Source organism: Neopsephotus bourkii, unplaced genomic scaffold, assembly GCF_033783945.1.
Source record: "Neopsephotus bourkii isolate Nb327-2 ecotype Australia unplaced genomic scaffold, CSIRO-AGI_Nbou_v1 NB_1630, whole genome shotgun sequence".
Classification (NCBI taxonomy): domain Eukaryota; kingdom Metazoa; phylum Chordata; class Aves; order Psittaciformes; family Psittacidae; genus Neopsephotus; species Neopsephotus bourkii.
Genome location: NW_026902105.1, coordinates 8,307,187 through 8,332,939, shown reverse-complemented (window position 1 = coordinate 8,332,939; position 25,753 = coordinate 8,307,187). Strand labels below are relative to the sequence as shown.

Below are 25,753 nucleotides of genomic sequence, written 5' to 3'. Positions count from 1 at the left end.
AAGGATGCCTACAACTGTTTCATGTTTTTCAACAAAGACAGTGGCACTGCTGTTTCACAACTAAAGGACATGGTATATATTAATCTTGGTGTAAACAAGCCTTAGTGTTAACCAAGGTGGCGTTCTTGTTAGGTTACCTGTTTCCAAAGAGTAAGCATTAAAAGAGGTATCATATTTAAATTTCAGAGCTGAGAATGTGTTTATTCTTATGCAGAGGTCACAGAAAGTGGGTCAGGGTGCACTTCTCACCCAGATTAGAAAGCTCCTTTGAGTTGTCTCGGTTCAGGAACAACCTGAACTGAGCAGTCGTGTTGACTATTGGGGAACTAGGAAGGCTCCAAATGGAGGAACTGGTCCTGGGCAACTGTCTGTAGGTGGACCTGCTTTAGCAGGGGCTCTGGACAAGATGATCTGCAGAGGTCCCTTCCAGCCTCAGCCATTCTGTGATTCTCTGATTCTGCAAATATGCTGACATTTCTTCCTTCTGCTCCAAAAATCCTCCAGTCCAACTTCAGGAGCTGACGCAGGCAAATTTACACCTATCAGTAATCACTCCTAGCACACAGTGGTTCATCAGATCATGTCTTTACTAGATGGACTGGTTCATGATACAGAGGGCAAGGCCAGATTAGGGTCAAGCCCTTCCTTACACAACATTGCATGCTTTGAAAGTTAGATATATTAGTTTGGTTGGCTAGTTATTTGTGTGAATGCTTGAAAGACTTTCATAGGAGAATGATAGAGTCTACTAATGACCACATGTTACATTGCTGGGTTTACCTTCATTGTGTGATTTTCCCTTCACTTGGAAATAGTGACAGCATCTTGGTAATTTTACCAATGCATTGTGTGTCTGAGATTCTCAGTAGTTATTACTGTACCTCCTGGGCCATACATCGTGGGTATGCATTCGATATTTGTCTTGGAATGGGAAGTGTACTTTCTGCAAAGTGAAACACACATATATATATATTTGAAAGATATTTCCTTATCCTAAACTTAATCTGAGACCTCACATCAGTACGTATGTAAATAAATCTTTTCTGCAATAAAAACACATTGCTTGTAGTCTGTCACATTAAAATGAAGATTTGAACACACTGAGAAAGGAAAAGAAAAAAACTATTTACAAAAAAATCAAATGAAAGAAAATTCACTTTGAGCCAAAAACCTCAACTGCACAGAATTGTTGCTTTATATTAAAAGATACTGTAGTGAGTTTTGATATTGTTATGTCCAGAACATGGCAATTTCATAGCAAAGAGCATTAGGAATAAGAATGAAAAATACTTGTGTATAGGACCTGATATAAAGATTACCAAACTCATTTGTAGCTTTTTACTTTTCCCATTTACTACAATGCACTTTGAACAGATCCAGATTAACCTTCTTAAAAATGCTGGAGGGAAGATGAATGTGGAACTAAGGCAGAGATTGGTCGTAGCTCTGACTGGCAGGAGTGATGACAGTACAGGGGGCTCAGGCTGTTTTGATTTGCTGAACCTGTGGATGAAATGTGGAAAGAAATGCTGCCACCTCCTTTATTGGTATTAGTTAGGAGGCACTCATTGTATGTTACTCCATATGTATGCATATGTGCATGTAAGGTTTTTCAGAGCTTTGGATGAATGCCTTTTACATAGCATTTTAAGATCGAGATCTATACAATTATGTGGATTCCTGCATGTAAATGATTTCAGGGAGTCTGGTGTTTTAGCATTTCCAATTTTCTAGTAGATTTTATGATAGTGTAAAGTGATAAATTATCTTTTGCTACTGCCAGAGTTATTTAACTACCTGCAGGCATGCCTAATATTAGCAGGAGCAGTCTATGCCCAGCTGGTGTTCCTTATTCCTCCCCAGGAGATCCCTCACAGGGGAAAGGATTTCCAGGCATTTCCATGCAAGGCCCTCTCATCAGCAGTGCCACTGGGAAGTCCTGGCGAGCCACAGTGTGCTATGGTCCCAAGGACATACTTCTATCATGCAGTGGTGAAAGCTACCAAACAAGCATCGGATATTACTGACTTTCCATCAGTACTGGCCTGTGTCAAAACCAGTGACACAGAAGAGAAAGGTTCCATTTCCCATTACCAGATATCCAATCCCCCCAGAAAACATCTGTTGAATCTGGGATGATGCCATGGTATTAGCTCTTCTGTTGCATACTGTTTCATTGGCTGTTCTCAGCGCTGCCCTGTCTATCGCAACACACAACCTCTCTTAAGACAAGGTTCAAACACATCATTAGGGTCCTCAGTCCCGTTTCTTTGAAAATCAGTAGTAGTTTTTTTGCCTTTGGTGCAGAACTTGAAGTTTAGAAACTTGATTCTGTGCAGGGTGTAAGAAAGGGAACAAAAATTTCCCGATGATTTCATGTGACAAAAGTTGTGCAAGAGAAAGAAGTGGGTCTGCAGAAATCTTGCAAGTTACTGTGTTTATATTCCCAAGAAACTCACACTGGAGTGCCTCAGACACATAACTAAATGCTCCTCAAAATGCTCATTATTGAAGACAGTATAAGAAAATGGTCTTTCGAATTCATGTGATATACTACCAACTGGAGGGAGAATAATACAGAAACGCTTTCTTGATGATGTGTGCTAAAGCAGCAGGCATTTAAGAGCAATGGATGTCAATCTCTGAGGTTTTTGTAAAGAATTGCAATTTATGACGTGTTAGGGTAAACAGTTGGATTATATTTCTGAAACGCATGTTCCATCAGGTAAAATCATTGTGATTATAGGCTCTAGTACTTTAAGTAAGTAAGTTATGCACTAAAAGGCTGAAATTGTAAAACAAGTATGCTTATGCTTAACTGTTAATCCCTCTTTGTATCTATGCTGAGTAAACTACAAGAGAAACTGCATTAAACAATAAAGGCATAAATGGCATGTTATGTCATCTTGATAAACAATGACTGTTATACTGTTTTCCTTCAAGAAGCAACTGTGACTGGCCTCTGTATTCTCCCTCAATGGAGAATGTGCCAGAATGTGAAAAAAAAAAAAAAAAATGGAGATTTATTTAGGAGTTACTTTGTTCATGCCTCTCACTGAAAGCAGCACTTTCTCTGCATCTTCTTGCTATGCTGCTTTTCCTTCATTTCCTCAGCTCTTATCTATTTCAGAAAGCTGAACTTCGTATTTCAGCAACAACCTACTCTCACTCAGACTGTGAGTTTCAAATAAAGTGAAATAAAACTTGCTTTAAGTGGTTTTGCAAATGTTTGACAGCAGAAGATGATAAATGAAAATAAATTTCCCATATTTCTCCTAATGTAATTTGTGGCATGTCAACGTCAAAGAATTCTAACAACAAATCAACAAATATTTGAATGAAAACAATATACACAACTTATTTTTCTATATTGGAAACAACTGTCAAACAATTACTGGATGACTTCATGAATTAGTTGGCTGTTTTGAAATATTCCTGCTAAGATTAAAAAAGAAAAATCAAGAAAAAAGAAGAAGAAGAAAAAAAAAAAGGCTATATGGGCCTTTGAGCCTGAACATATTGTGTCAATCATAAGCATATGCAATGTATCTAAGCCATGAGGTAAAAATTTTCTTCGTAAATTATTTAATAAATAAATAATTTGCCTGAAAAAAGTTTATGAAAATATTTTTGCCTTTATTAAGTTCTCTACAGTTCTTTTGGGGTGAATATAAACAGATTGATATTGACATCTTCTTGATCTGCTTTACTTGAACTTGAAATGCAAAATGCATCATGCAAGCATTTTTTATACAGATACAATAACAAACTTTTTCTGAAAGATACAGTCTTTCATTAGAGTTGTCTACTTGAACCTATGAAGACATATTTTTCCCTTCTCATCTTTGCTTATGAACGGCTTTTGCGGTTTCATTTTAAAAGCACATGCACAGAGAGGCTTATGCCTTTTAAAAATACATCTCTCTAATATTGTTCTACAGGTGACAAGGGGTGTGTTTGTTATCAAGGTTTACACATGTTGAAACCTGCACTTTCGTTGTTATCGATCTTCTTCATGGTTTGTCTGTCATAATATGAAAAAAACCTGGGAAAGCTGCAGCCACACATACGAGCTGGCTGAGATTTAAGGTGTGGGGGGCATCATTTCCTGGTTTAAAATAAAAAGACGTTAATAAGTCTCACTAGAGCAGAGCAGCAAAGGGGAATAACCCTTGTTTAAATATTTTCCACTCAAGCCCTGCTTGTAAGATGCTTAGCCAAGTCATCAGACAAAATACCTGCTGATTTTAACCCTTCATATGCAAGACATCTGCCAAGTGAACATTCACTCGGGGCTACATGTTCAGTAACAATAATAAAACCTAGATAACAGAGAAAACCACATCTGAATTAGTGTGAATGAGACAAAAGTACTTGCATTCTCTAGAATTTGTGAGAGTAGTTTGTCCGTTTGACTGTGATTCAGCCATGGCATTTGCAGCTTGAGAAAAACTGAAGGTTTACAAAATCAGGAAAGGTTCTCTGTGTTCATATTAGCGAAGTGCTACCGAGCATGGCCCCGGCACTCAAGTATCGAGGCAGACTTTACAACAAACTTTAAATTCTGATACTACTTTCCTTCTCATTCCATATATATGCATCTCTGCTGCTTCAAACTGATTTTCTAATGATGGGTACAGAGAGAGTCCCACACATAATCTGTCAGTTCTCCTCTCCCTGTCTCTCTGGGCTCCTACTGTGCCTCGTCCTGCAACTGTATTTTACCTTCCATTTTCAACATGACAAGTTCACCTCTTGTATGTGAATTATTGCTTTTCTATTCATAAAGCGCTTTATCAAACAATCGTACAAAAGAACCTGGGGGGGGGGGGGAGAATGTGTTGCTGGGTGATTTACATGAACTTACTTTGCAAATCTGCCAGAGGATTATAATAAACATGTATGAAGAATGTTTAAGTTTGGAGAGTGGGCTGCAGACGCCATACGTTTTACTGTAGGGTTTTATTTGCGTCAGCATGTATCTCTGAAGATTTTACGCTTTACATTTCACCATGTTTTTGAGAACAAAATTGTAAGGAAAAAGTTATGTAATTTCAAACATAATTTCAAACATTTTGGGGGAAGCAGCTTCATCTCCCACACTGTAATGTTTTAGCTCTTTCCCTTGAATAACGTGTTAGCAGTTGCAAGCAAAGAGAATGCCTCTATTTTAATGTGAAATCAGCTTAAAACGACTTGCAGGGGAGGAAAAACATGCCATATAAAGTCACCTAACTGCAGAAAAATTGTGTCCAAATGCCCAACAAATGTTTACATAGTTTTTAACGCCTACTATATTTGGGATTTTAAAACCCTTTCACAGGAACCTTTTATGTACTGCTGCTCCTTGGAGAGTGTTTCTAGGTTAACATAGACTTCTGGCAATTTGTAGCACGAGAATTTTGAATCGAAAAGGCTCTGCACAAGCAAGAAAAGTTGTAGGGGTTTTGTCAGAGCAGCTTGGCGGTTGGTATCCCAGGGCAGCCGGTAACGGGGAGTTACTCAACCCCAAACCTGGAAGATGCTGTCCATCCTCCTCAACACACGCACAGAAACTGGGGCTGGGGAGGAAAAGAGGAGTGTGATGACACTAAACCTCCATTCCCTGCGCACAGAGCGGCTCTCCCGAGGGGATCAGCTACTGGCGCGCGTGGGTCGCGCCTGTTTTTCCCCCCTCTTTTCCCAGTCCCGCGGGACAGCGGCCGGCGGCAATGACAGCACAAGGCCGGGCAGCCTCTGGCCGTGGCCTGCGGGCCATTCCTGCGCCAACTCAGCCCAAGTCCCCGCGGCCAAGGGGCGACGAGTCCCCTCCGCGGCCTCCGCTCGTGCCCGTTCTTGTGCCCGTGTCCGTGTCCGTGTCCGTGCCCGTGTCCCGGCGGCGGAGGCCGCGTCGCGCCGCGGCGGGAGGAGGCGTGCGGCGGGGGGCGGCGCGGGCCGCGCGGCGGGGCCGCCTGCACTGTCTCTTTAAGGGCGCTCCGTCTGGGGTGGCGCTTTCCTCCGCGAAGGCTCCTTTGATATTAATAGTGTTGGTGTCTTGAAACTGACGTAATGCGGGCAGACGGAGGTCCTGACAAGCGATAACAGTCCTGATAACGCGCCGGCCGCCCCGCGCTCCCAGGCCGCCGCCTCGCCGCCGGCGGGGCCGCCGCGCCGTGCCCCGGCCCGCGCCCCCCGCCCCGCCGCGCCCCCGCCCCCGCCTCCGCACCGCACCGCCCGCCGGCGGACGGCGGGCCCGTCGCCCCCTCCCCGCCGAGCGGGGCCGAGGGGGGAGGCAGCGGCGCCGCGGCCCCCCGCCCGTCCCCCCCCTCGCTCCCTCCTCTCCCCGGCCACCGCCACATAATCCGCGGCCAACTCCGCCGGCAGCAGGAGACGGTTCATGGCTCGCTCCGCGGCCCCACCATCTTCCAGGCTGCCGGGGCTGTTGCTGACGGTTAATCAACAGGTAAGGCGCGGGGGGGCGCGGGTGGGGGCGGCCCGGCAGCGGGGAGGGCGCCGCGGACGGCGGGCCGGGAGGGGGCGGCGCGGCAGCGGCAAGGGGGGGGCGCCGCGCTGGGTGTGTGGGGGGGCAGCGGCGCGGTGCCCGAATGGAAAGGGGGGGGTGTGTGCGGCGCGGGTGAACCCCCCCTCAAGATACAGCCCCCTCCCTCAAAATACACCCCCCCCCCAATAATCAACAAACAACAAAAGCGGGGGGGCATGGTCACAGGGAGTGGGGCTGCTCATGTTTCACAGGCTTTTTTGGTGCATCCACCTCCACCCCCCCCGCGCCCCCCGTTCCCCCCGCCGGTGGGTCAAAGCCATGTGTGATGGCTGGAAAGTGGCGACTTCAAAACGGCGATAGCCCCGCTGGAGTCGGGAGGGTCAAGTTCAGCGGCGGCGGTGGCGGGCAGGGGGAGAAGCCCCCTGGCTCGGAGGCGGGGAGGGGAGCGGTGGCCGCAGGCTGGTGCGGCTCTGCTGGGCTCGGCTGTGCCCTCCCCTCCGCGCCGCTCCGCGCCTTATCTCCGCGGCCGCCGATTCCCCGGCACCGGGGCGCTCCGGGGGGAGGGGAAGGGAGACGCGGGGGGTGGAAGTAGAAGACGAGCAAAGAGGGTTTGCATCCGATGAGCTGCAGTCGCACAGTCCTGCCGCTCCTGCCACTGCTGGAAGTTTTAATGGGGATCATGACAAGCGGGGCACAGAGACACCATCATGAAGAGTAGTAAGTTTGGGAAAAACTTTTTTTTCCCCCCTTTTTTCTTTTATTCTTTTTTTTTTTTTTTTTTTTTTTCCTTTTTCCTCCTCCTTGCCCGGGGACATACCGGGAGAGGCCGGGTACGGAGCTGTGCTGCGCCGGGAGGGGGGCTCGGGGTCCCTCCCGGTCACACGGGGGGAAAAGGCGACATGGTGGTGGTGACTTTTTTTGTGTGTTTTGTTTTGCCTTTTTTTTTTTTTTTTTTTTTGAAATCAGAGCGCGGAGAAACGTAAAACTTTTCCCTCTTAAAGGCAAAACTCCGCTCCCAGCGCGGCGTCCCCCGCTCGGCTCTCCCCTGCCCAACACAAGTTAGTGGAGCGTCTCCCCCCCCCGCCCCTTCCTTCGCCCTCGGGGGCTGCTCCCCGCGTGTTTGCTTTCCGGAGAGGAGGAATGAATGGAGGCGAGGCAGGGCTGGAGGGGCTGCGCGGCGGCCGGGCCGGGGTCGGTGCCGAGGTATCCCCCGCCGCCGCGCTGCCCTGGGATACAGCCTGCTCCCGGGGAGGGAGGTGGGGGGGGGGTCGACATTTCGGGGGCTTTGTTTATCTGCCTCCCTGTTGCAAATCAAGGCGCTCAGACATCCCGGCACTCCTACGCGGTTTCTGCTGGGGCCCGCTAGCCTCCTTTATATTTTACCTTTTTTTTTTTTTTTTTTTTTTTTTTTTTCACAGTCGGTTTGTGTTTTCTGTCTGCAAATGGCAAACTTCTCAAGCGCGCCGGCTGAGCTGTGGGCATGAGTGATGAGCTGGAGTGCAGAGCCGGCCCTCCTCCATCGCTGCGGCCTCGGCCACTGCGAGCACCTTGCCTGGCCGGGGCCGGGGCACCTCAGCAGACGGGGGACAGGTCCCCTCCAAGGGGAACAGATTTCTTAGCGATAAAAGACTGCGAGGTGCTATGCAGACCGTGCTGCCGTCGCTGCTTCTACAGCGGGCTGCGCAGTTTGAATGTTGATTGAAACAAACCATAATGTAACAGTGTCAGGTTTGCTTTGATAGAATTCATTAAGTCTCCCAAGGAACCACCAAACTTCTTTGCCATTCAGGCACTCTTCTTCAACTACGCCACTGAATCCTATGGATGTTGGTGGCATAATGTTACTTTCCTGTTGGTTTTAGGAAAAGTTGAACATTTAGAGAACATTGTCTGAGTTAGAAATGTGAGGGGCAGCAAAGGAAAGTAGTGGTAAGAGCCAGATCCTGACGTGGACAAAATGAGAATAAAAGTTACAGTAGTCTTCTGAAGTGCAGTTTGTGTTTGCCTCATGTTTGCAGTATGCGTGTGGCGTTAAACAGCTCTCTCAGATATTCCATCAGAGTGACATTTTAAGAAAAACCCTCCAAAAGAGTGAGTGGGTTTTTTTTGTGTGTGTGTGTGTTTTTGTTTTTTTTTTTTTTAAATACTCTGGGTCTATGAGTAAATACAGGGTTTGTTTGAGAACATCAACTATTTCCTGTAAATTGTGATGCTGACAAGACTGTCTGGAAATGATATCAACACTTCGAAAGATTTCCCCCCCCCCGCCTTTCTTGTTTAACCACTGAATGAAAGCTTGTTAATATCGTGGTCAAAACAAACAAGTGGCACCTTTCTCTGGGGGGGGGGGGTGGGGGTGGAAGAAGTCTTTTTCCTCCTGAAAAATATATACCTGCTTGACATTTGCCACATAGAATCGATAATGCTGGAGTTCAGTAGTGCATCAGTGCCTATATACAAATTAATCCTCAGGATGTTTGTGACAACAGAAGTCTGCTTCACCTTTTTAAAACAAGAGAGATCAGATATGAGAAGAGTAGTCAGTTCATAATCCACCCTGTTCTGTCTGCTTATCGCACTTTCTTTTCTGTTTCGGGGCTATATGTAATAACTTCTCTGTTTGGAACTTTGCATATATGTAGTCACAACAAAGTAAGTAAAGGGCAAAGTTGCATCAGCTTTTAAGTTTACAAGTTTTGCCTGTGATCCTCTAAAACAGACTCTAAATAAGACTGGGCAGTCTCTGCCTGTGAAAGTATGGCTTTATTTTTTCTTTATTTCACAGTAATGTTAATAAAGGGAAAAAAATGTAAATGACAACTTCAGAGAGCTGAGACTTCTTCGGGCATCAAACAGGATGCAGCCAGGTTACCCTCTTTTCTTTTTAATGCATTTTCAGCATAATTTATACAGTATCTTTATGAGTAGCTTTATGTTTTCATTGGTGATTGAGTAAATTCAGCATTATTTGATGAATTCCTAGCAGGATTATTTTTCTATCATGTGTTGTCCATCGTTTTTAGTAAACTTTCATAATACGCGCTGTTACCATGCATACTCTGGCTGCGTGTGAAGAATATTACTATTCATGTATCGTGATTGTGCATTAATAGCACCATAACACTAATTCCTGTTTGTGGACCTGAGTGTGAGATGCACTGGTTGCTTGTTAAATCTCGGTATTTCAATCATACTATATTTGAATGCTAGTTGACACATAGGGTTTTGTATTTTCAAAGCATTGTGCAAACAATGACTAATTACTTTCTGTTCATGCGAATTACCTCTTTTAGCACTTTATCAGGTAGTTGCTTTGAAGCAAACCTATTTTACATTACAGTGTGAAAGAGTTAAAAAATTAGCAAAGATGTTTAGGAAAAACCCAAAATTTTAATTACAAACAGGCAACTTTGGGTATGTATTTAAATTTTTCTTTTTATGTGGAACTTTCCTTCCAAGTTTGAGGGGTGGGGGCATATGTGTATGAATATTTATGTCTCTAACAAACTCTCTACAATATTTTAATATAATGATCTTAATAGAAGCATTCTCAGATCTTGACTGCAGCTACACTGGCAGTATCACTTTAATAAAGGTTTGTGGGTAACACCAAATATAACATTGTGAGAAAGTTTATGGTTAAATATTTTTGAACAAGACAGGCTGGGAATCTGACAACCCTTTTTGTTAGGTGCAAGTAAAGTGGAAATAAATTACATTTTTAATACAGTTTCAGTTAAAACAAACTGCCACCTGGTAGTAAAAGTATTGGCCTTGAACAGAAATATATTCTGATCAAGATATTCTAACTGGTGTGTAAAATGAAGCCATTCATTCAATAAACTGACAACTTTCCAGTTGGTGTTTGCCCTTGCTTAATTTAGTTTCCTCAACACAACTAGTGAGGTAGTCTGGGTCTGGTTTTGGCAGTCCTGGATGACTATAAACTCGTGCATTTTTGTCCCAAATATTACACCTCTTGAGTTAAAAAGCTATTGGTTAAAAAGAACAGCAGGCAGGTATGAGAAGAAAATAAAAAGTTTCTTTTCAGTTTCTGAAACTTTCTGAAGTTCTTACCTAGTAAGAGAACAATGCTATTTTCAAATACTGGTGATTAATACTATAACCAGCGTAGTCTGCAGCCATCTATTGTATAAATACCATTGCCTGTTGACCTTTGGATACATTAATTACAGCATATCTGGTCTAGGTTCTACTATTTTTGTCTGTCCAGAAGATAAATAAAAGTGCCCTTTCCAGTCCTCCTGGAGAAGAACTTTTTTTCTTGGTACTGTCATGAATTATGGAGTTCTTTTTTTCTACCCTGTGCCAATGAAGTTCTCTTTTTGACTTTAAAAAGATAAGCCTGCATCCAAAGAGAGAATATGTGATTACTTTAAGACTATTTTCACTTCAGTTTTTATGGTACGTACAAACTTTCTGAGCTTTGCTTTTTTTGGATTGTGTTTGCTAATTAAAAGAAAAAACACGTAATGAGTTATATCAGATCATGTGAAGGATTAAAGTACAATTACACCATTAAATGGTAAATGTTTACAAGGGCAAGACATGCAACTACATTTTTTAGATTATGCTCATTATTCACTTCTTGATGTTGTTTTGTACCTAATCAATAAAGGGCCTTCCAAAACGCAGCTCTTTAGCCAGTTGTATACGTGCCCAGAACATAAGAAACGCTGCTGGGGCAGAGGAGCACGGAGGGGAGAGAAGTGCTGGTGTATTATTCTGACTTCTTGTCATGCAGACCAAACCTCAAATGAAACACTTGAGCAATGGAAGAGTAACTACTATGGTCTCGATTTAAGTCCCCAGTGGACATTTTGTCACACCCCAAAAGCATTGCACAACCGAACACCATTCCACTTGATGTGTCGTCCAGAGTCAGAGGAGTCTCTGATTTGGCGTCATGGGGTTTAGAAGACTGTGATTTAAGTGAACTGGCGTAGCTGCATGTAAGAAACTTTATTTAATAGTCATCTATGTTTTATTAATGTTCTGTGCTATCTGTTTCTTATTTTCTAGTACCTTTAAAGTGGTTCTTTAAAATTTAATAATAACACCACTAGTGAAAAATACATCTAAATTTTAATAGAAATTGCAAATCTTTCTGTCAGTGATTTTTTATTATTGTCCTGCTGCATTAACTAAGGAATCTTACTCTTGCTGCAGGTCCCTATATGTGGATTTGGAAAAGCTATAGAGAGAAAATTCTTCACTTACTTGCATAGCTGCCATGAGTGGCACTTCTGTAGGACGTTCCTACAGAACCCAGTTGGTTCCATCCTGTAAAGTTCGGTGGAACTTTTACAGGCTCTTGGGGGGTATGTGCGAGTGCAGCAGCTACAGTAGGATTATTTCTGCCTTGAAAATACATTATTTTGGATTGCAAGGTTTAGTCCTAAGAGTAATTTTTACTTTCTTAGCTGCAGTTAATGCATGTCTAATTTCTCGTAAGTCTGCTTTCTTTCCAGGCTCAGATGGAATTTTTTTTTTCCCTTAAATGTATTTAAAAATATTTAATTTTTAAAATGTTACTAGCCCTTTAAAAACCTGTAATAAATGCTTTACAAGTGGCTAGACACCTTCCCTGGTGGTTTAATTTATACAAGCAGGAAACTTTCTCTCCTTCTTTCTCTCTCTCTTTCTTGTTTTCTTTAAACCAACTGACGTAATGCCAAACTTTGCTTTAAAAGAACAGACAGAAGTAATTGGTAGCTTTTAACTTTTAATAATGTTCTGGATTGGTTTTAGTGGCCAAACTGACATTTTTTAAAATTTCAAGTAAAAATGGGCTTGTGGCCTGAGGAAGAAAGGCCCTGTTGATGCAGTTATTTTTATTCTTGTTTTTCAATCTGTTATTAAAAAAATCTTTCCTGCTGAGCTCTGCTGGATTTCTCCAATTGCTCTTTGTGATGGTGGTGCATTTCAGGTTACGGTAACTTAAACTGTTTTCTAATTTTTTTTTTTTTCTCCTTTCCCATGGGCATTTTGAGATGTTTTATCCTTTTTCTTGGTTTTTTTTTGGTTTGGTGTCATCTGTTTGTGCCCCCCCCCCCCCCCAGCACCCCAGCACCTGAAGCTTTCCTTTAGAGAAATGATCTATTTTGATTCAGAGGGGAGTAATATATTAAAAATACCTTTGGTAGGAGTTCAGTGAATATTATTTTCCCAGTATGAGAGCGTTTTACACCTGTTAGTGACGCTGATTGGGAAGATACCCACTGCCCATTGCAGAAGACAGGAGAGATCCTATCTTGCCGAGCAGCCACTTTCTGTGCACTCTCCACCTCATATTTTAAAGCTAAACCAGATTTTAAACTACATTTAGTAATAGTCTTTTGTGATCTGTATCTATTTGTATCAAGCTGATATTAGAAACGAGAAAACCCAACAAAAGGATTTTTAAAATTAACTGTACTTAAGAAAATCCAGTCTGCTCTCTTTTTTGTTCTAATTTCTGTATCTTGTTTTCTGGCTTCTTTTCCTGATTTCTTTTCTACGTCTGGGGGGGTTTTGAACACAAGCAAACTTTCTACGGTAAAAGACAGAGTTGGGCAATAGACTTTCTTGACGAAGTTGACGTCAGGACGACTTCATAAGTTGGCAAGTAGGGAAATCGTTCAAAGACCAAGTTGGCTTGTGCCAGTTTTCCCTTCCTTTAGGGGAGACACTCCACCCAGTAGGAGGTTACCCCACCCAATGTGGAGAGCTATAATTCAGTGGCAACACTTTAAATGTCAATCCTCCCTAGGGTTTAAACCCCAGACTTGTCTTCCCTCAATCTTTGTATTTAATCTAACATTCAATCTGTTGAAGTAACATCTCATCTTCATAAGCACTTTTTGGGCCTGATCCTGCAGTTCTCCTTCTTGAAAAATACTCATTGACGTCAGGGGGACTTTTGAATTCAGTAAAGGCTGCAGGATTGGCCTCTGCAGAATTGTGTGTGTCTATGTCTGTCTGTAAGTAAGATTGTGTCTGCCTGATGAATATTGTATAATCTGAGCTCTTAAAGATGAAATTGTAAAACACTTGCTTTGTAGTCTTAAAAATCCGAAGAAGTCTAGGAATCATAATGCTGCAAACCAGATTTTCGTCAATAAGTAAAGCGCACTTATTTCTATTTAGCACTTTCTCAGATGAAAATATAAATTTGAAAAGTTCCAACTCTAAAGAATGCAAGGCATTTCTTCCATTTCTCTGTATTTTTCTATACAATGCTGTAGACATATTTTTATATGCTGCTTTTGGCAATTTTTTCATCTCTAATGGAAAATGAACATTGCAGCCTGTAGCTTAGTGCCCGCAGTAACTGTCAGGGTGCTGGATAATACTGAGAACTCCTAAGGAAAAGTTTAGTTTTGGGGTATTCTCAAAGTCAACATGTAATTTTCATAGGTACATTTTACTTCACCATGGGGTTTGTTTTCCAGTATCCTTTTCAGATCCCCCATTACATTTAGTGAGGCTGCCAATGCAGGAGAGACTCTATAATTTGATATTATAAAAATGTTATAGAAAAAGCACCAATATGTTAATCTCTCTGCATTTTGAAAATATGCCAGTGTTTTTAGTTTATTAATGTATCTGGGGGGAAAAAAAAAAGTCTGTAAAAGATGATGTTAAAAATCATCAATGCACTTATGTTTCTCAGCAAGATTTACTTAAACAATGTGCTTCAGTTTTGCCTCAAACCATTTCAAGCCACCTCTGATCCAAGAATGTACCAGTTTTTGGTTCCTGGAAGATTAAGCATGACAGTTTCTATTATATAATGAACAGCAGTATTGTTTGAACAAAAGTAACATATTTTGATTTGTGTACCTTTTTTGGCAGCTGGCACTAGTGTAGGTCTAAAATGAGTGGTGATCTAACAGTGTAAATATGAATGTTCTTGAAATACGGTATAGATGTAATGTGTTTAAATCATTGAATCTATCTACCTATATTATATAGCATGTGTATGTATGTGTATATACAAAGCCGTAAATGGTGTGTTCTGCTATCTGTAGCCTTCAAATGTGTATCCTCTGGGTATTCCTGACCTACTTTGCAAAGTCTGCAAGTCTGAAATGCATACTGAAACTTAAAAAATTAAGCATACAGCTTGGTGGTTCACAAAAAAAAAAAAAAAAAAAGAAAAAAAAAAGAAAGAAAGCGAGGGGGAATTTTTGCTAGTAGCTAATTAAAAAGAACATAGCCAACTCTGCCTAGACAGATACCTTTCAGACTGTTTTCGGGCATCCCAGTGACTTCACTGGGCTTATTTTAAAAAACAAATTCTCAACTGATCTAGAAAAAAGTTTGAAGTAGATACTGAAGTCAAGTATCGCCCAAAATTCCTATGTGCAGATGTGGTTTAATGTTTAATGGAAGTTAAATGAGTTAGGATAAAGCTATTTTCTTTGGGGTATGATTCTTTTTAACTGCCTCACATGCTGCTTTTCAAGCAAATGCTGTGAGTTATATGCAACGTCATCCAAAAGTTGGTATGTAGATGAAACATTGCTTCATGAGTTCAATTAATGAAAGCAAGATACCTCCAATTTCAGCTTCCTAATATGTACATAATTTGCTTTTTTTATTTAGTATTCTCATTTTTAGTTGTATTAAATATACTCATCAGACATTTGCCAGCTTCAGTTACAGATTATAAACCAAATTTGCAATACATGCTGATCATTGCCAAGCTTTCTCCCCCTGCACACATAGATATGGACACGCACGCACACAGAAACAATTAATAAAGTAAACCTTGCCCCACATACCTGAGGCAAAAGCTTGTGAAAATAGATTAGCCTTACCATGTGCCTTGCAGGTAAACAGTATCTGACTCTGATAGAGAAATGGGAGAGCTTCAGAGTGGAGGCTGCCTGCCTGCGCCGCCCTGGCACCCAGGTCTGGATACTCAGGTCTGGGGGCTGTCAGTGAAATTCCCACATCTCATTTCAGCTGTTACAGTGATAGGAAGGAAAGGAACAGTAACTTGGGTCTCCTATCTACTCTATATACAGTTTTCTTTCTGTGGCCAGCTAGAGACATCTGAAATTTATGCTACCTAATAAGTCTCCTTCCATGTTCTTTGGATCTGGAGTTTTCTTTAGAACTAAACTCGTATTTTCATGTTATGTCTATCTATTACAAAAAAGTAATAATATAATGGATTAAATTAATCCTGTAATAGTTGTTTGAACATACTACAGGAATGTAAATAATTTTGTGGCGTTGAGCTCATATTTCCAGTCTTATGGGGGTAGGATCAAAAGTTATCAACCACATATATCTGAGTAATTCAGCTACAATAAATCTTCTAACAAATACCCACCCTTTGCACACCCAGAGATATGCTCCAGTACTGTTGAAATCTTGCACACACCTGTATCTTACATGTAAGTCCATAAGCAAGACTAGTAGCTGTATCTTCAGCTGCAATCAGGTGGTATGTTAGGCTACAGCAGCAGCAATCAGAGTAGTCCATGGTCAGAAAGTCTGATTGCCACTTGATTGCTGCTGGCTCTGTGGCCCTCAAGGTTGTCTTCTCCTTGGAAAAAGTTCTGAGGAATCATTAATTGAAAAGAAATGTGGGGTATGGCTCTGACTCCAACTCTGACACAGTTCAGGATACAAAGCATTAAGTGCTTCATCTATATTGGGTCAGAAGTGATCATGCATAATCCACTTTTATCTAGGTATCATTCTGTCATATGTAAGGTATGCTCTGCCTTGTCTCTGTTACTCTGCCTCTCCATTTCTCCCTCACACATATCGGTCTCTCTTTGGCTGCTATATGCACATACATACATTCTAAAAATACATGGAAATTGAAGTCCATCTGTGTTGCATAAGATTTTACAAAAACACCAGTGTTTGTATTGTTCTTTCTCTGAGCCCTTAATGAGTTTAAAGAATTTAATGTGACTTAATGAGGGTTATTATTCTATTTCTGACACAGAGACTAATGAGGGAAAAGTAGAACAAATTGAAACCTAACTTTTACTTGTTAGTTTCATGATGTCATCAGATGCAGGATATTACAACCCCTGGAAAAGCTTACAAATCTAGGCAAGAATCCGTTTTGCATCCGTGCCCTTCAGTTGTTTACAATATGAAGTTTGCAAGTGAGAAAACAAAGTTTAGCATAACTTGAGTTTTGTTTTTATATTCTTTTAGAAAATTCTTTCAATGGTTGGGCTGGTTTGATTTTTAGGTGAATTTTTTGTGAGAGTCATTCTAACCTGCTTTGCCTGGCAAGAGAAGTGTAGGTATGACCAAGGATTGATTAAACCCCTTTGATTGTGGCTCTGATCTCCCCATGTACCTGTAAGGGACAAAACTTGTGCTAATGTCATCTGAAGTAAGGTCTGATCCTCATCAGGAAACTTCCCCCTAACATTGCAGCTTACTGAGAGAGGACTGTGGCATTTACATGTTACACTTACTGCAGTTGCACTTACTACAGTTACACTTACTTGTTACACTTACTACAGTTTGCTACTTTAAATCAGTTACACTGGGCGCAGGACACAGCCACATTTCATAAAGCTCCACCTTGCGTTTTTGCTGCCCTGCTTGGGATGGTCAGGCCGCAGTGCATAGCTGCCCTTTGACGGGACCATGGTTTGGTCTGTCACCTTTAAAAGTGATTCTTTTGGTTTGAAATCAGTCGTCTTCCCAAAGGGGAATGAAAATCTAAGGCAGGTTTTAGGAGGTGCACCTGCTTCTGAGCCCTGCTGCTACCCACTGGCTTCATGGCCACGCTTGCTTCTTGTTCCCCATCAGATATGCTCTGAAACGCTCCTAGAAGTAGCCATGCAGCAACCGAAACCCCAGTACTACAGGTATATCCATGTAAGCAGGCTGTAAATGCCTTCATAAAATTGCATGCCATGCCATGGGCATGAGGATGGTTTTGACAGGTCAAGGAAAGCAGTGACTTTCATTGTCCACAGAATGTGCTTTTGATATAACCAAGCTGCAGAAAGTTGCAGCACAGTAAATAAAATGCTTTTCTGTACCATCTGATATTTTTTAGCAATTGTTAGACTTTTTAACAATACCAGATAAATTGCACAGTGGTGTGATTTCTTAGGTTGATGTTAACTCTTGGCTCTTCTGTTGTTCATCATGTCATGTCTGAACCATGATGGATTTTATTGCTTTCAATTTCATTTTTTTTTTTGCAATTAGTTGTTGGTTTTATGTTGTTGACTGCAACATGAGATAGTTCAAATAAATTAATAAGAATTTGAATTGGAAATAAGGGCATTTTTAACCAACTTTCTTGAGCATTATCATGCAAAGAGAAAAAGAGTAAGTTGTTTGGTTGGTTTTTATGTATGTATATATGTGTGTTTGTGGTTTGTTTTTTTCTTGATGAAGGTTTTCGTAATTTGGTAGTTCAGCAAACATGGGTATGTTCTGAAAGTATTTCTCACAGGTGGCAGGTCTGAGTTGATAGCTTTTAGGTAGACAGTTTTGTTACAACATATGGAGTCTAGAGCTGAAAACCTGTTTTCTGGAGTTTTAGAACCGTTAGAAAGTAAGATTTATTGGACCTTAAATATCCCAGTGGTGCAAATTTATATGGTGTTCATAGCAGTTTCAACTTAACTTTCCTTAGAGATTTGCTATGGTACTGCATTATCTAAGGAACATTTAAAATGGGTTTGTCTACCTTTTTTTTTTTTTTTTTTTCCTTTTTATATCTTCTTCAGTGTTTCAGTATTTATTTGTGAATGTGAAAAACTTTATTAACAAACATGACCTGGTAGCTCTGTCGATGCAGGCGCAAAATGCTTTACCTGAATGGGATAAAATTAAGGGTCTGAAAAGCTGGCATCTTTGAAGTTTTTTGTTTCAGTGGTGGAGTGTAACAGTGGTGAGTTGTCAGTGGGAGGGAGCTTAAAAAATAGTCATAGGAGAAAGAAACAGCAGCTGGAGAATTTATTTTACTGGGTGAAAGGAGACTCATGGTTAAGCAAGCTTTACCTTCTTACCTTCCTGGGTTTTCAGAACTTATTGCCCAAAAGACACATGCCTGAATAGAAAGAGAACTGAAAATCCACTATGACATGAAGTGCTCTTACTGCATATGAATACAATTTGTTTATTTTTTATCTCCAGCAAACTGTGACTTCCTTTGTCTTGTCAGAAGGAATTTCTGGTGAAGCCTTACCAGAGTAATGCTGCCATAAACCCCGCACTCCTCAGCTGCAGTTTTGTGCAGTTTGGTGTGGTTTGGTCCGTGGTACTTTTCACTGAGCTACTGTGCTGCTTTCAGTCAGGAATGGGACTGCATTGACTTTACTTTTGGGGAAAAAAGTATGTTTTCTTAGAAAATGCACTACATGAAAGAAGGAAAGGCAAGAGGGAGAGCGCGCTCTGATATATGAGCTGAGACTATGGATGTTGTAATGCCATTTATTTTAGGATACTATAGGAAAATTGCATTGGGACCAAAGTTCCTGTGGATTACCATGCGATATTTATTACCATTTTCCTGTGTTTTCCCTGGTTAGGATCTAATCCTTCAGTGTCTGGAGCTGTGTGGAGTTAAGAATTTGTCCATTCAGAGAGGAAAACCTTGCCAGCTACGGGATTTCACTATTTCACTACCTGTATTTATTTATCCCCCCTCTAAAATTTCCAGGAGCGAGAGGGTTGAGAGTGGAAGGCAAGAGGTGGGGGATAGGTAAGCTGAGGGAATAGCAGGGGCATGTATCTGCTCAGTAAATAGTGTTTACTGATTACTGTTTACTGTCAAGCAGATTACTGCAGTTGTATTTCTGTGAAGCAACCCACACGCAGCCAGCGCGAAGGAATGAAGTTGTGTGCAATTCTGAGGTGACTAAAAGATGTGCTTGTGACATACTTCTAGCAAAAGCCATTTTCAGTTGCCCAGTACCCTCACCAAACACTATAATTTTGTGAGTGACACATCTGATTATGAGCAGCCATCAAAACGCTCATAGGCATCTTGTTTGAAAGAAGAATGTACTTGAATTAGATACTTGCAGGTCAGAGAAATATGTTGATCTGTTCTTTTAGTTTGCTCTTTAGCTTCCTGCCCTTTTTCATTTTGTTCAGTAGTTACTCAGTTTTGGATTTTATTTGAAAGGGATGATAAAGAATATGCTTTTGCATTCCTTACTTGGGCAGAACTTCCATTTGCTTCCTTAGGAGAGTTGGTCTGAGGAATAGCTGCTGACTGCTTTTGTCTTGATACAGAGAGGATGTGGTTAGTATAGGGGTCTCTTCATTCTCAAAGCTCTCTTACTGTGATGAGCTCTTTGTTTCCTGAAAAAGAGGTTTTCAATCTGATTTTCAGGTTTTTTTGTCAAGTTTCAGGGAACAGTATGAACTGTCTTATTAGAGCTGGCAGTGAGGAAAACATAATCCAGGCACATCTCACCTCTATCAGGTATAAAAAGCCTCTGCCGAGCTTGCCTTGTAATTCTTTGGTTATCATCTTCTTGTGATGGAATCCGTACATAGGAAAAACAGAAGTTAATGTTTACATCTTGGATGCTTTATCGTCAAGCAAAAAGAACTGACAGTTTCATGTTTAAGTGCCTAAAGTTGTTTTAGGCTTTGCAGTTGTTGAATTAATCACTGCAAAACTAACTAATTGTGTACCTTTTAAAGTTTTATTTTGTTGTTGTTTTTCCTCTTTTAATGAAAAGAAGATATTTTGTTCTTTCTGACTTTGGAGTTGGGTTATCCCATTAACTACTACCAGCAAGCTTTTCAGCTTTTACTTTCTTGAGTTATCTCAGGAATCATTCTTCTAGTAGATGGTGAATTTACTTACCGATCCAGTTATTTATGGCTTTTAGTGCCCATCTTATAGAATAGGATGAGGCATTTTAAAACGCTTTTTAAAAATTGTGTAAAAAATGAAATGCTGTCTCCTTAATTCTGAGTTTACAGATGTTACTACTGCTGCTGTTCCGATTTGTGAGACATCATCTTGGTGTCTTACTGGGTTATTTCACAGACAGAATTTAGAGTTTCAGGGGTTTTATTTTTTCTTTTTTTTTTTTTTATTATTATTCATTACATGTTAGACATGGGCAAAAAATGACAAAGATCTCATCTTTATAGCATACTGTGCATCTGCAGGCTCGTTACTCCCTGGTTTTAAAGAAAGATGAAAAAGTCCTTGCGGAGATTGACTTTGTTTCTGGCAGCATTTTCATAGAATTTTATTACGGCAAAGAAAGAATCAAAGCATGAATGGACAAAGTTGGGATTTTTGCCACTTTTTTTTTTTTTTTCTGATGCTACGTAAGCTTTTTTCTTTTTTTTTTCTTTTTTTTTTAATAAAAAATTAATATAGAATGCAGTGTTTCCCACAAGAGCACCTTCACACATTTTAGTTCAAACATGCTGGTATATTTTGAGAGGCTTTGAAAGCAGTAATTCAACAGGTATATAAAGCTGTAATGATAAATGTGATGATTGTTTGTATCTAGAATTGTTAAAACCCAAGATTTATTTTAGTGTGTGTTCAGATGCATGTTATTTATTTAAGATAGCTGGCTTATGCATTTTAAATGCAAGTCTCTTGGCTTCACAGTTTGTTTTTTTTTTTTTTTTTTGTCAGCTGGCTCATTTCAACTCATAAAGGTTTCATTTCAGTAAGTTTTTATGATTAAAAAAATCACTAATTTCAGTTGGAAACGTTGTATGTATAAGTAAACTAACAAGTCTGTGTATTGTATGGGAGTGGGTGTAATGATGTTATTTATCTTAGGGTCCACAGTATTGGAAGGCAGGACTAGTGACAGTGAATCATGCACACTGTGTATTAATGTAGTCCACTTTCGGCACTATATAAATAGTATTGTAAACACACACCTGCAAAGTGTCTGCAGTTATATGGTCATTGCACAAAGTCCCTCTGTGCTATCCTAAGTACATATCTCTGCGTGTATCACTTCTTGCTAACCAAGGCAGCATACTGCAGCTGCTGTTCCTCTTGAGGAGGTGTCTATAAAATGAATGCTGTGAAACCCAACTTTTGGGACAGCTTTATGCAGAACACATGGGCGTACTGTTACTAGATCTTTTCAAAACCCGCCTGGTCCTTTTCCCCATGCAGGGCCAGCTGAATGAGATGAGCTGGATGTTGATCTGAAATGTAGGCTGGTCCTCAGAATGGGGCAGAAGACAAAGTGTGACTTAAATCAGTGGTAGTTTTCTTTATTATTCCCAGAGAGGGATATAATGAAGAAATAACAAGAAAATGCCATTATTTCTCTCAGAAGTCTAAAAACATGGCAAATACAGTAGCAGCAGGTTCTTGAATTTTCATCCGCTGCAGTAACAGGGCCCTGGTCCTAAACTGACTTCCTGAACTCTTCCTTTATTTCAGCAGGCAGCTGTTCCGACATTGTTAGTTACTTCGTTGTGTTTGCATGCATGCACACATTCAGGGTAGCCCGAAACCTAAATATGTGCTGCTGGGTGCCCGTGTAGCTGAAGCTCTTTCCCTGCACTGCATCTTGGAATTTGTTCAAGACCATGGTAGAAATCCTGGACTGCTTGTAGAGCTCGATCCTTCCATGGAGCTAAGAGAGGCTGCTAGCTCAGGGGAGATCACTGTGCCCTAGGCCACCTTCTCAGAGGTGTCTCTTCACCCTGAGCAGTGTCTGCCCCTCCGTGGTGGCCCTGAAGTGGCCTTTGAACAACTCAGGCTGGCTCCCATCCCAGGGACGTTCCTTTGGGTTGGACGGCGACAGTCTAGGAGTGTGGCTGGGAGCTGGATGCTTGGGCACCCACTGGATGTGCAAAGGGGTGATGAGCACTGTATTTGGGACCTCCTATCTCCTCTGTGGCAGGGGGTGCAGGTGGACCCTACATTTTGGGCTGTAGCTGCTGATGACAGCTCCGTGGTATCCCTGGGGGGGAAGGGGAGCCACTGTCTAGCACCTGGAATGGCGGAGGACGGGAGAGACAGGGATCTCCTTTTTAAAAGGAGTTTTTTTTCTCACCCCTATTCTTTATTCATAAACCTAATGCAGTTCCACAATTCCCAGACATGTAAAGCTGCAGGGCTTTTCTTGTTTTGTTTAAATCTTTCTGAACCAGCCAAATTTTTGGGGTTGGCACAAGGTGCAGCCAGTACCCATGGCCTTCCAGGGCTTGCTTGGTCTAGAAGTCTGCAGATGTTTTCTGCTGGATCTGGCTCTTAATGAACAAAAAAGATTTTGGCGTGCTTATTTATTTATGTATTTTCAAGGGGAAAATGTGGTTTAAAACGTTGATAATTATGTTTTAGGTGAACTACTCAGACTTTATGCGACCGTATGGGAAAATGAATGCTCATCAATTTAAAAAGAATTTCTTTATTCATAAAGCATTCATATTTAAAGTGATCTTTTTTTTCTCCCCTCCTTAATGAAAACAGGGTTTGAGGAGCATTACAAATAATTTTTTTTTTTTTAATTACATATAGTTGTGCATCAGAGCTCTTGAAGATGGCCTACTCTGATCCTCTGGTGAAAATACCAGAGCTTTTCAAAAGCTTTTTAATTATCCATTCTCTCTGCTACTCTCTTTGCAATGTACACATAGTAACTGAAAAAAAGAAAATATTTCAGGAGGGATCCACCTACAGGTGTGCATAGGTCAAGCACATACTTCTCCTTCAGAATGATTAGGTTTTTTTTCCAGCTGTCAGGTAGTACTTCCTACCGTCAAATCCAAGCTTGCACGCTCTTTCAGAGGCAATACTTATCACAAAGCTGCAGTGCATTTTAATCAAGGTTCCCAGAGTATTTTACAAGCAGTAATTGCCTTTTAAGGACAGGATGAAGTATTATACCCATTGTACTGACGGGTGAGCCAAGGCACAGGGAATCTGAATAACTGCAGTGTTAGAGTGAGCCAGTAGCAAAGCTGTGAACAGAGCTTTGGTGCCTTCACTCCTGGTGCTGCTAAGATACCTCCCCCTCCACCCACCAGTTTTCCTCTCTTTTCTTAATTTGACATTTGTGAGACATTGGCTTTTATTTTTTGTTACATACTATATGTCAAGTGCTGTACTTGCTCTGGGGCTGAGGTAAACCTGCATGTGAGCATGCTCTTGTTTCATGTGTTTGCAAAGTGTGAAGGCCTGTGTGGCAGGACTTCAATTTAATTCCAAACCTTCTGTTTTATTGCTGTCCTCTGTGGCTCTGGTAGCCATTGGATCATCCCCCAGATAGCTCCTGTTCGGTTTATTACTGATGTATCACCACACTGTGAGTGACTGAAAGAATTCAACTTTTCAGCACAACGGTTCACTCACTAAGTGATTCTCCAGCATGATACATGCTCTGTCTTGTATTTAATTATCTTGTAATTATCAAAGCAGTAATGAACTTTATGCATTAGAAGTGTATGGATCAATAAAAACAACTTAAATTTATGTTTATGGAGGAGCACTGACAGGCTGTAAGCCCAGCCGTACTTTGGATGTTAGTTTGCATTTTTCTGAAAAATTTTTGACTTTTTTTTTTTTTTTAATTAAACAATGTCAGGAAAAAAAGGATTTAAAATTCCTAATGTTTATTTCTAACTGATGATGATCGCACGCATATCCTTTGTTAGAGGTGGTGTGTGTGCTAATGAAAGTTTGTATTGGAGTGGCCCCTAAGAATATGATCATTGTTACAAATTTATTAACACCATGAAAGATTTCCTGCCCTAAAAAGTCTGCCAGCAAACGTCATAATCCTGAGTGGGCAGAACCATGTGGTAGGTCTGACTGAGCCCCTTTGACAATTATATCATTTATTTAACTGTCTATCTTTAGAAGTTGGGAGGCTAAGCTTTGGTTTCAGAAGCATGCCGAAACTCTCGCGCTGCATGCGCGGCAAGGGCAATGGAATACCAGAGTGCTCGCTTGGGCTTTAACTACTAAATAATGTGGTTGCACATGACACAACAAGAACAGAGGTATAATCCTGCCCTGTGAAGCAGGTCACATGTTTCAGGTTCTCTCTGTAATGCATGCAAAGTAGCTGCTTAAATCATTACGAATGTGTAAATCATCTTCTTCATAAACAATATCATCAAGGTACAGTCAGGCAACATGTCTCTTGTGGGCTGACTGGAACTGGAATTTCTTTCAGACATTGAGGAGGTACGTCAGTGCATGCGAAGCAGATTCAACTGTTGCTGCAGTGTGATCTCTGCAATGTTTTGGATTTCTGAGATCAGTATTGCTAAGGCTGTCTTCTTCATATTGAAGTGCAGTGAAAGGAGGAGGATGTGAATGAGGCAAGCACCACCTGTGTGATCCGAAGCTTCCATGAAAAAATTGCTCCTTTTTCCTCTGGCTTTGTAAGTCACACAACAGATACTCATTCCTCTGCATAAGTTTAGTAAGTATTCGAGCTCCTGTTACTATGTATGTTGTGCATTTGGGGAAGAAAAGATTTGTTGAGCAGTGTTTTAGACTTGTATCTTCTGTTTTAGCCATAATTTTCCCTTATAGAGTATGATACTGTCTTTCTTGAACGTGCTGATGCACTTTCTGTAACTCCTAGGTAAGACTCCACACCTCTTGAGTGCAGTCCTCAAAGCTGACTAGTTCAGTGGTGAGTGAAACTGAAAGCGAGACCTAATCTTGTTCAGAACCCTGCTGTACTTCTGGATAAAGTATAAATATCTGCCAACATCATTATTCTTTATTATTATTAGAGTTTCTGAGGGTTTTTTTCGGGGGAGAAGGCGGGAGGGGAGGAGTAGATGAAGCATATGGTCACCTCCCCACCCCCAAATGTTGTATTTTGAATCACTTTAAGTAGTTGTTTGGGATGTCTTTATTACGGTGAATCATGCTTTTAATATCTGCTTTAAACACATGTGAGTTCATACTGAGGCAGTGGAAGCCCTCTTTCATTTGCTATCATGTAATGCTTCTGCAGCCTGTAAAATGCCCCTGCTTTATAAATACAGGTCCATCTTCCTTGCAGAAATCCTTTCTGTCAGATGTGTAAGGGTCAGTTTTGCTTAAAAAGTGAATGCAGAGGTGCAGTGTATCTTCTTTTGCTTGGAGATGCTGGCTCCAACACCAATTTCAGAAGAAATATCAGTGAGATGGCACTGGTAGATGTACCTGGGTATAACTAAAGATGCCGGCACAGGCCATCTGGTCTGTAAGCGCTGCGACTGAAAGATCATTTTCCTACTTGCTCTGTCTGTATGCCGTGTCCTTTAGTGGTGGGAAGCAAAACAACCAGCACTCCTCAACTTTCAGCA

The 25,753-nt window shown here is 41.2% G+C and overlaps 1 protein-coding gene across 5 annotated transcripts in view; it reads left to right on the top strand.

Moving 5' to 3' along the window:
• The first annotated feature begins 6,209 nt into the window (after window positions 1-6,209).
• Window positions 6,210-25,753, top strand: part of TRPS1 (transcriptional repressor GATA binding 1) — a 216,982-nt gene continuing 197,438 nt past the window's right edge. For 2 of the 5 annotated variants that reach the window (XM_061373424.1, XM_061373418.1), the window contains exon 1: window positions 6,210-6,442. Coding sequence is in view for 1 of the 5 variants with exons in the window: in XM_061373423.1 (XP_061229407.1) it covers window positions 7,189-7,198 (10 nt within the window). In the remaining 4 variants the exon portion in view is untranslated. Of the gene's footprint in view, window positions 6,443-6,923; window positions 7,199-25,753 lie in introns of those variants that run through there. The other 3 variants (XM_061373423.1, XM_061373419.1, XM_061373425.1) reach the window with 2 other exon arrangements.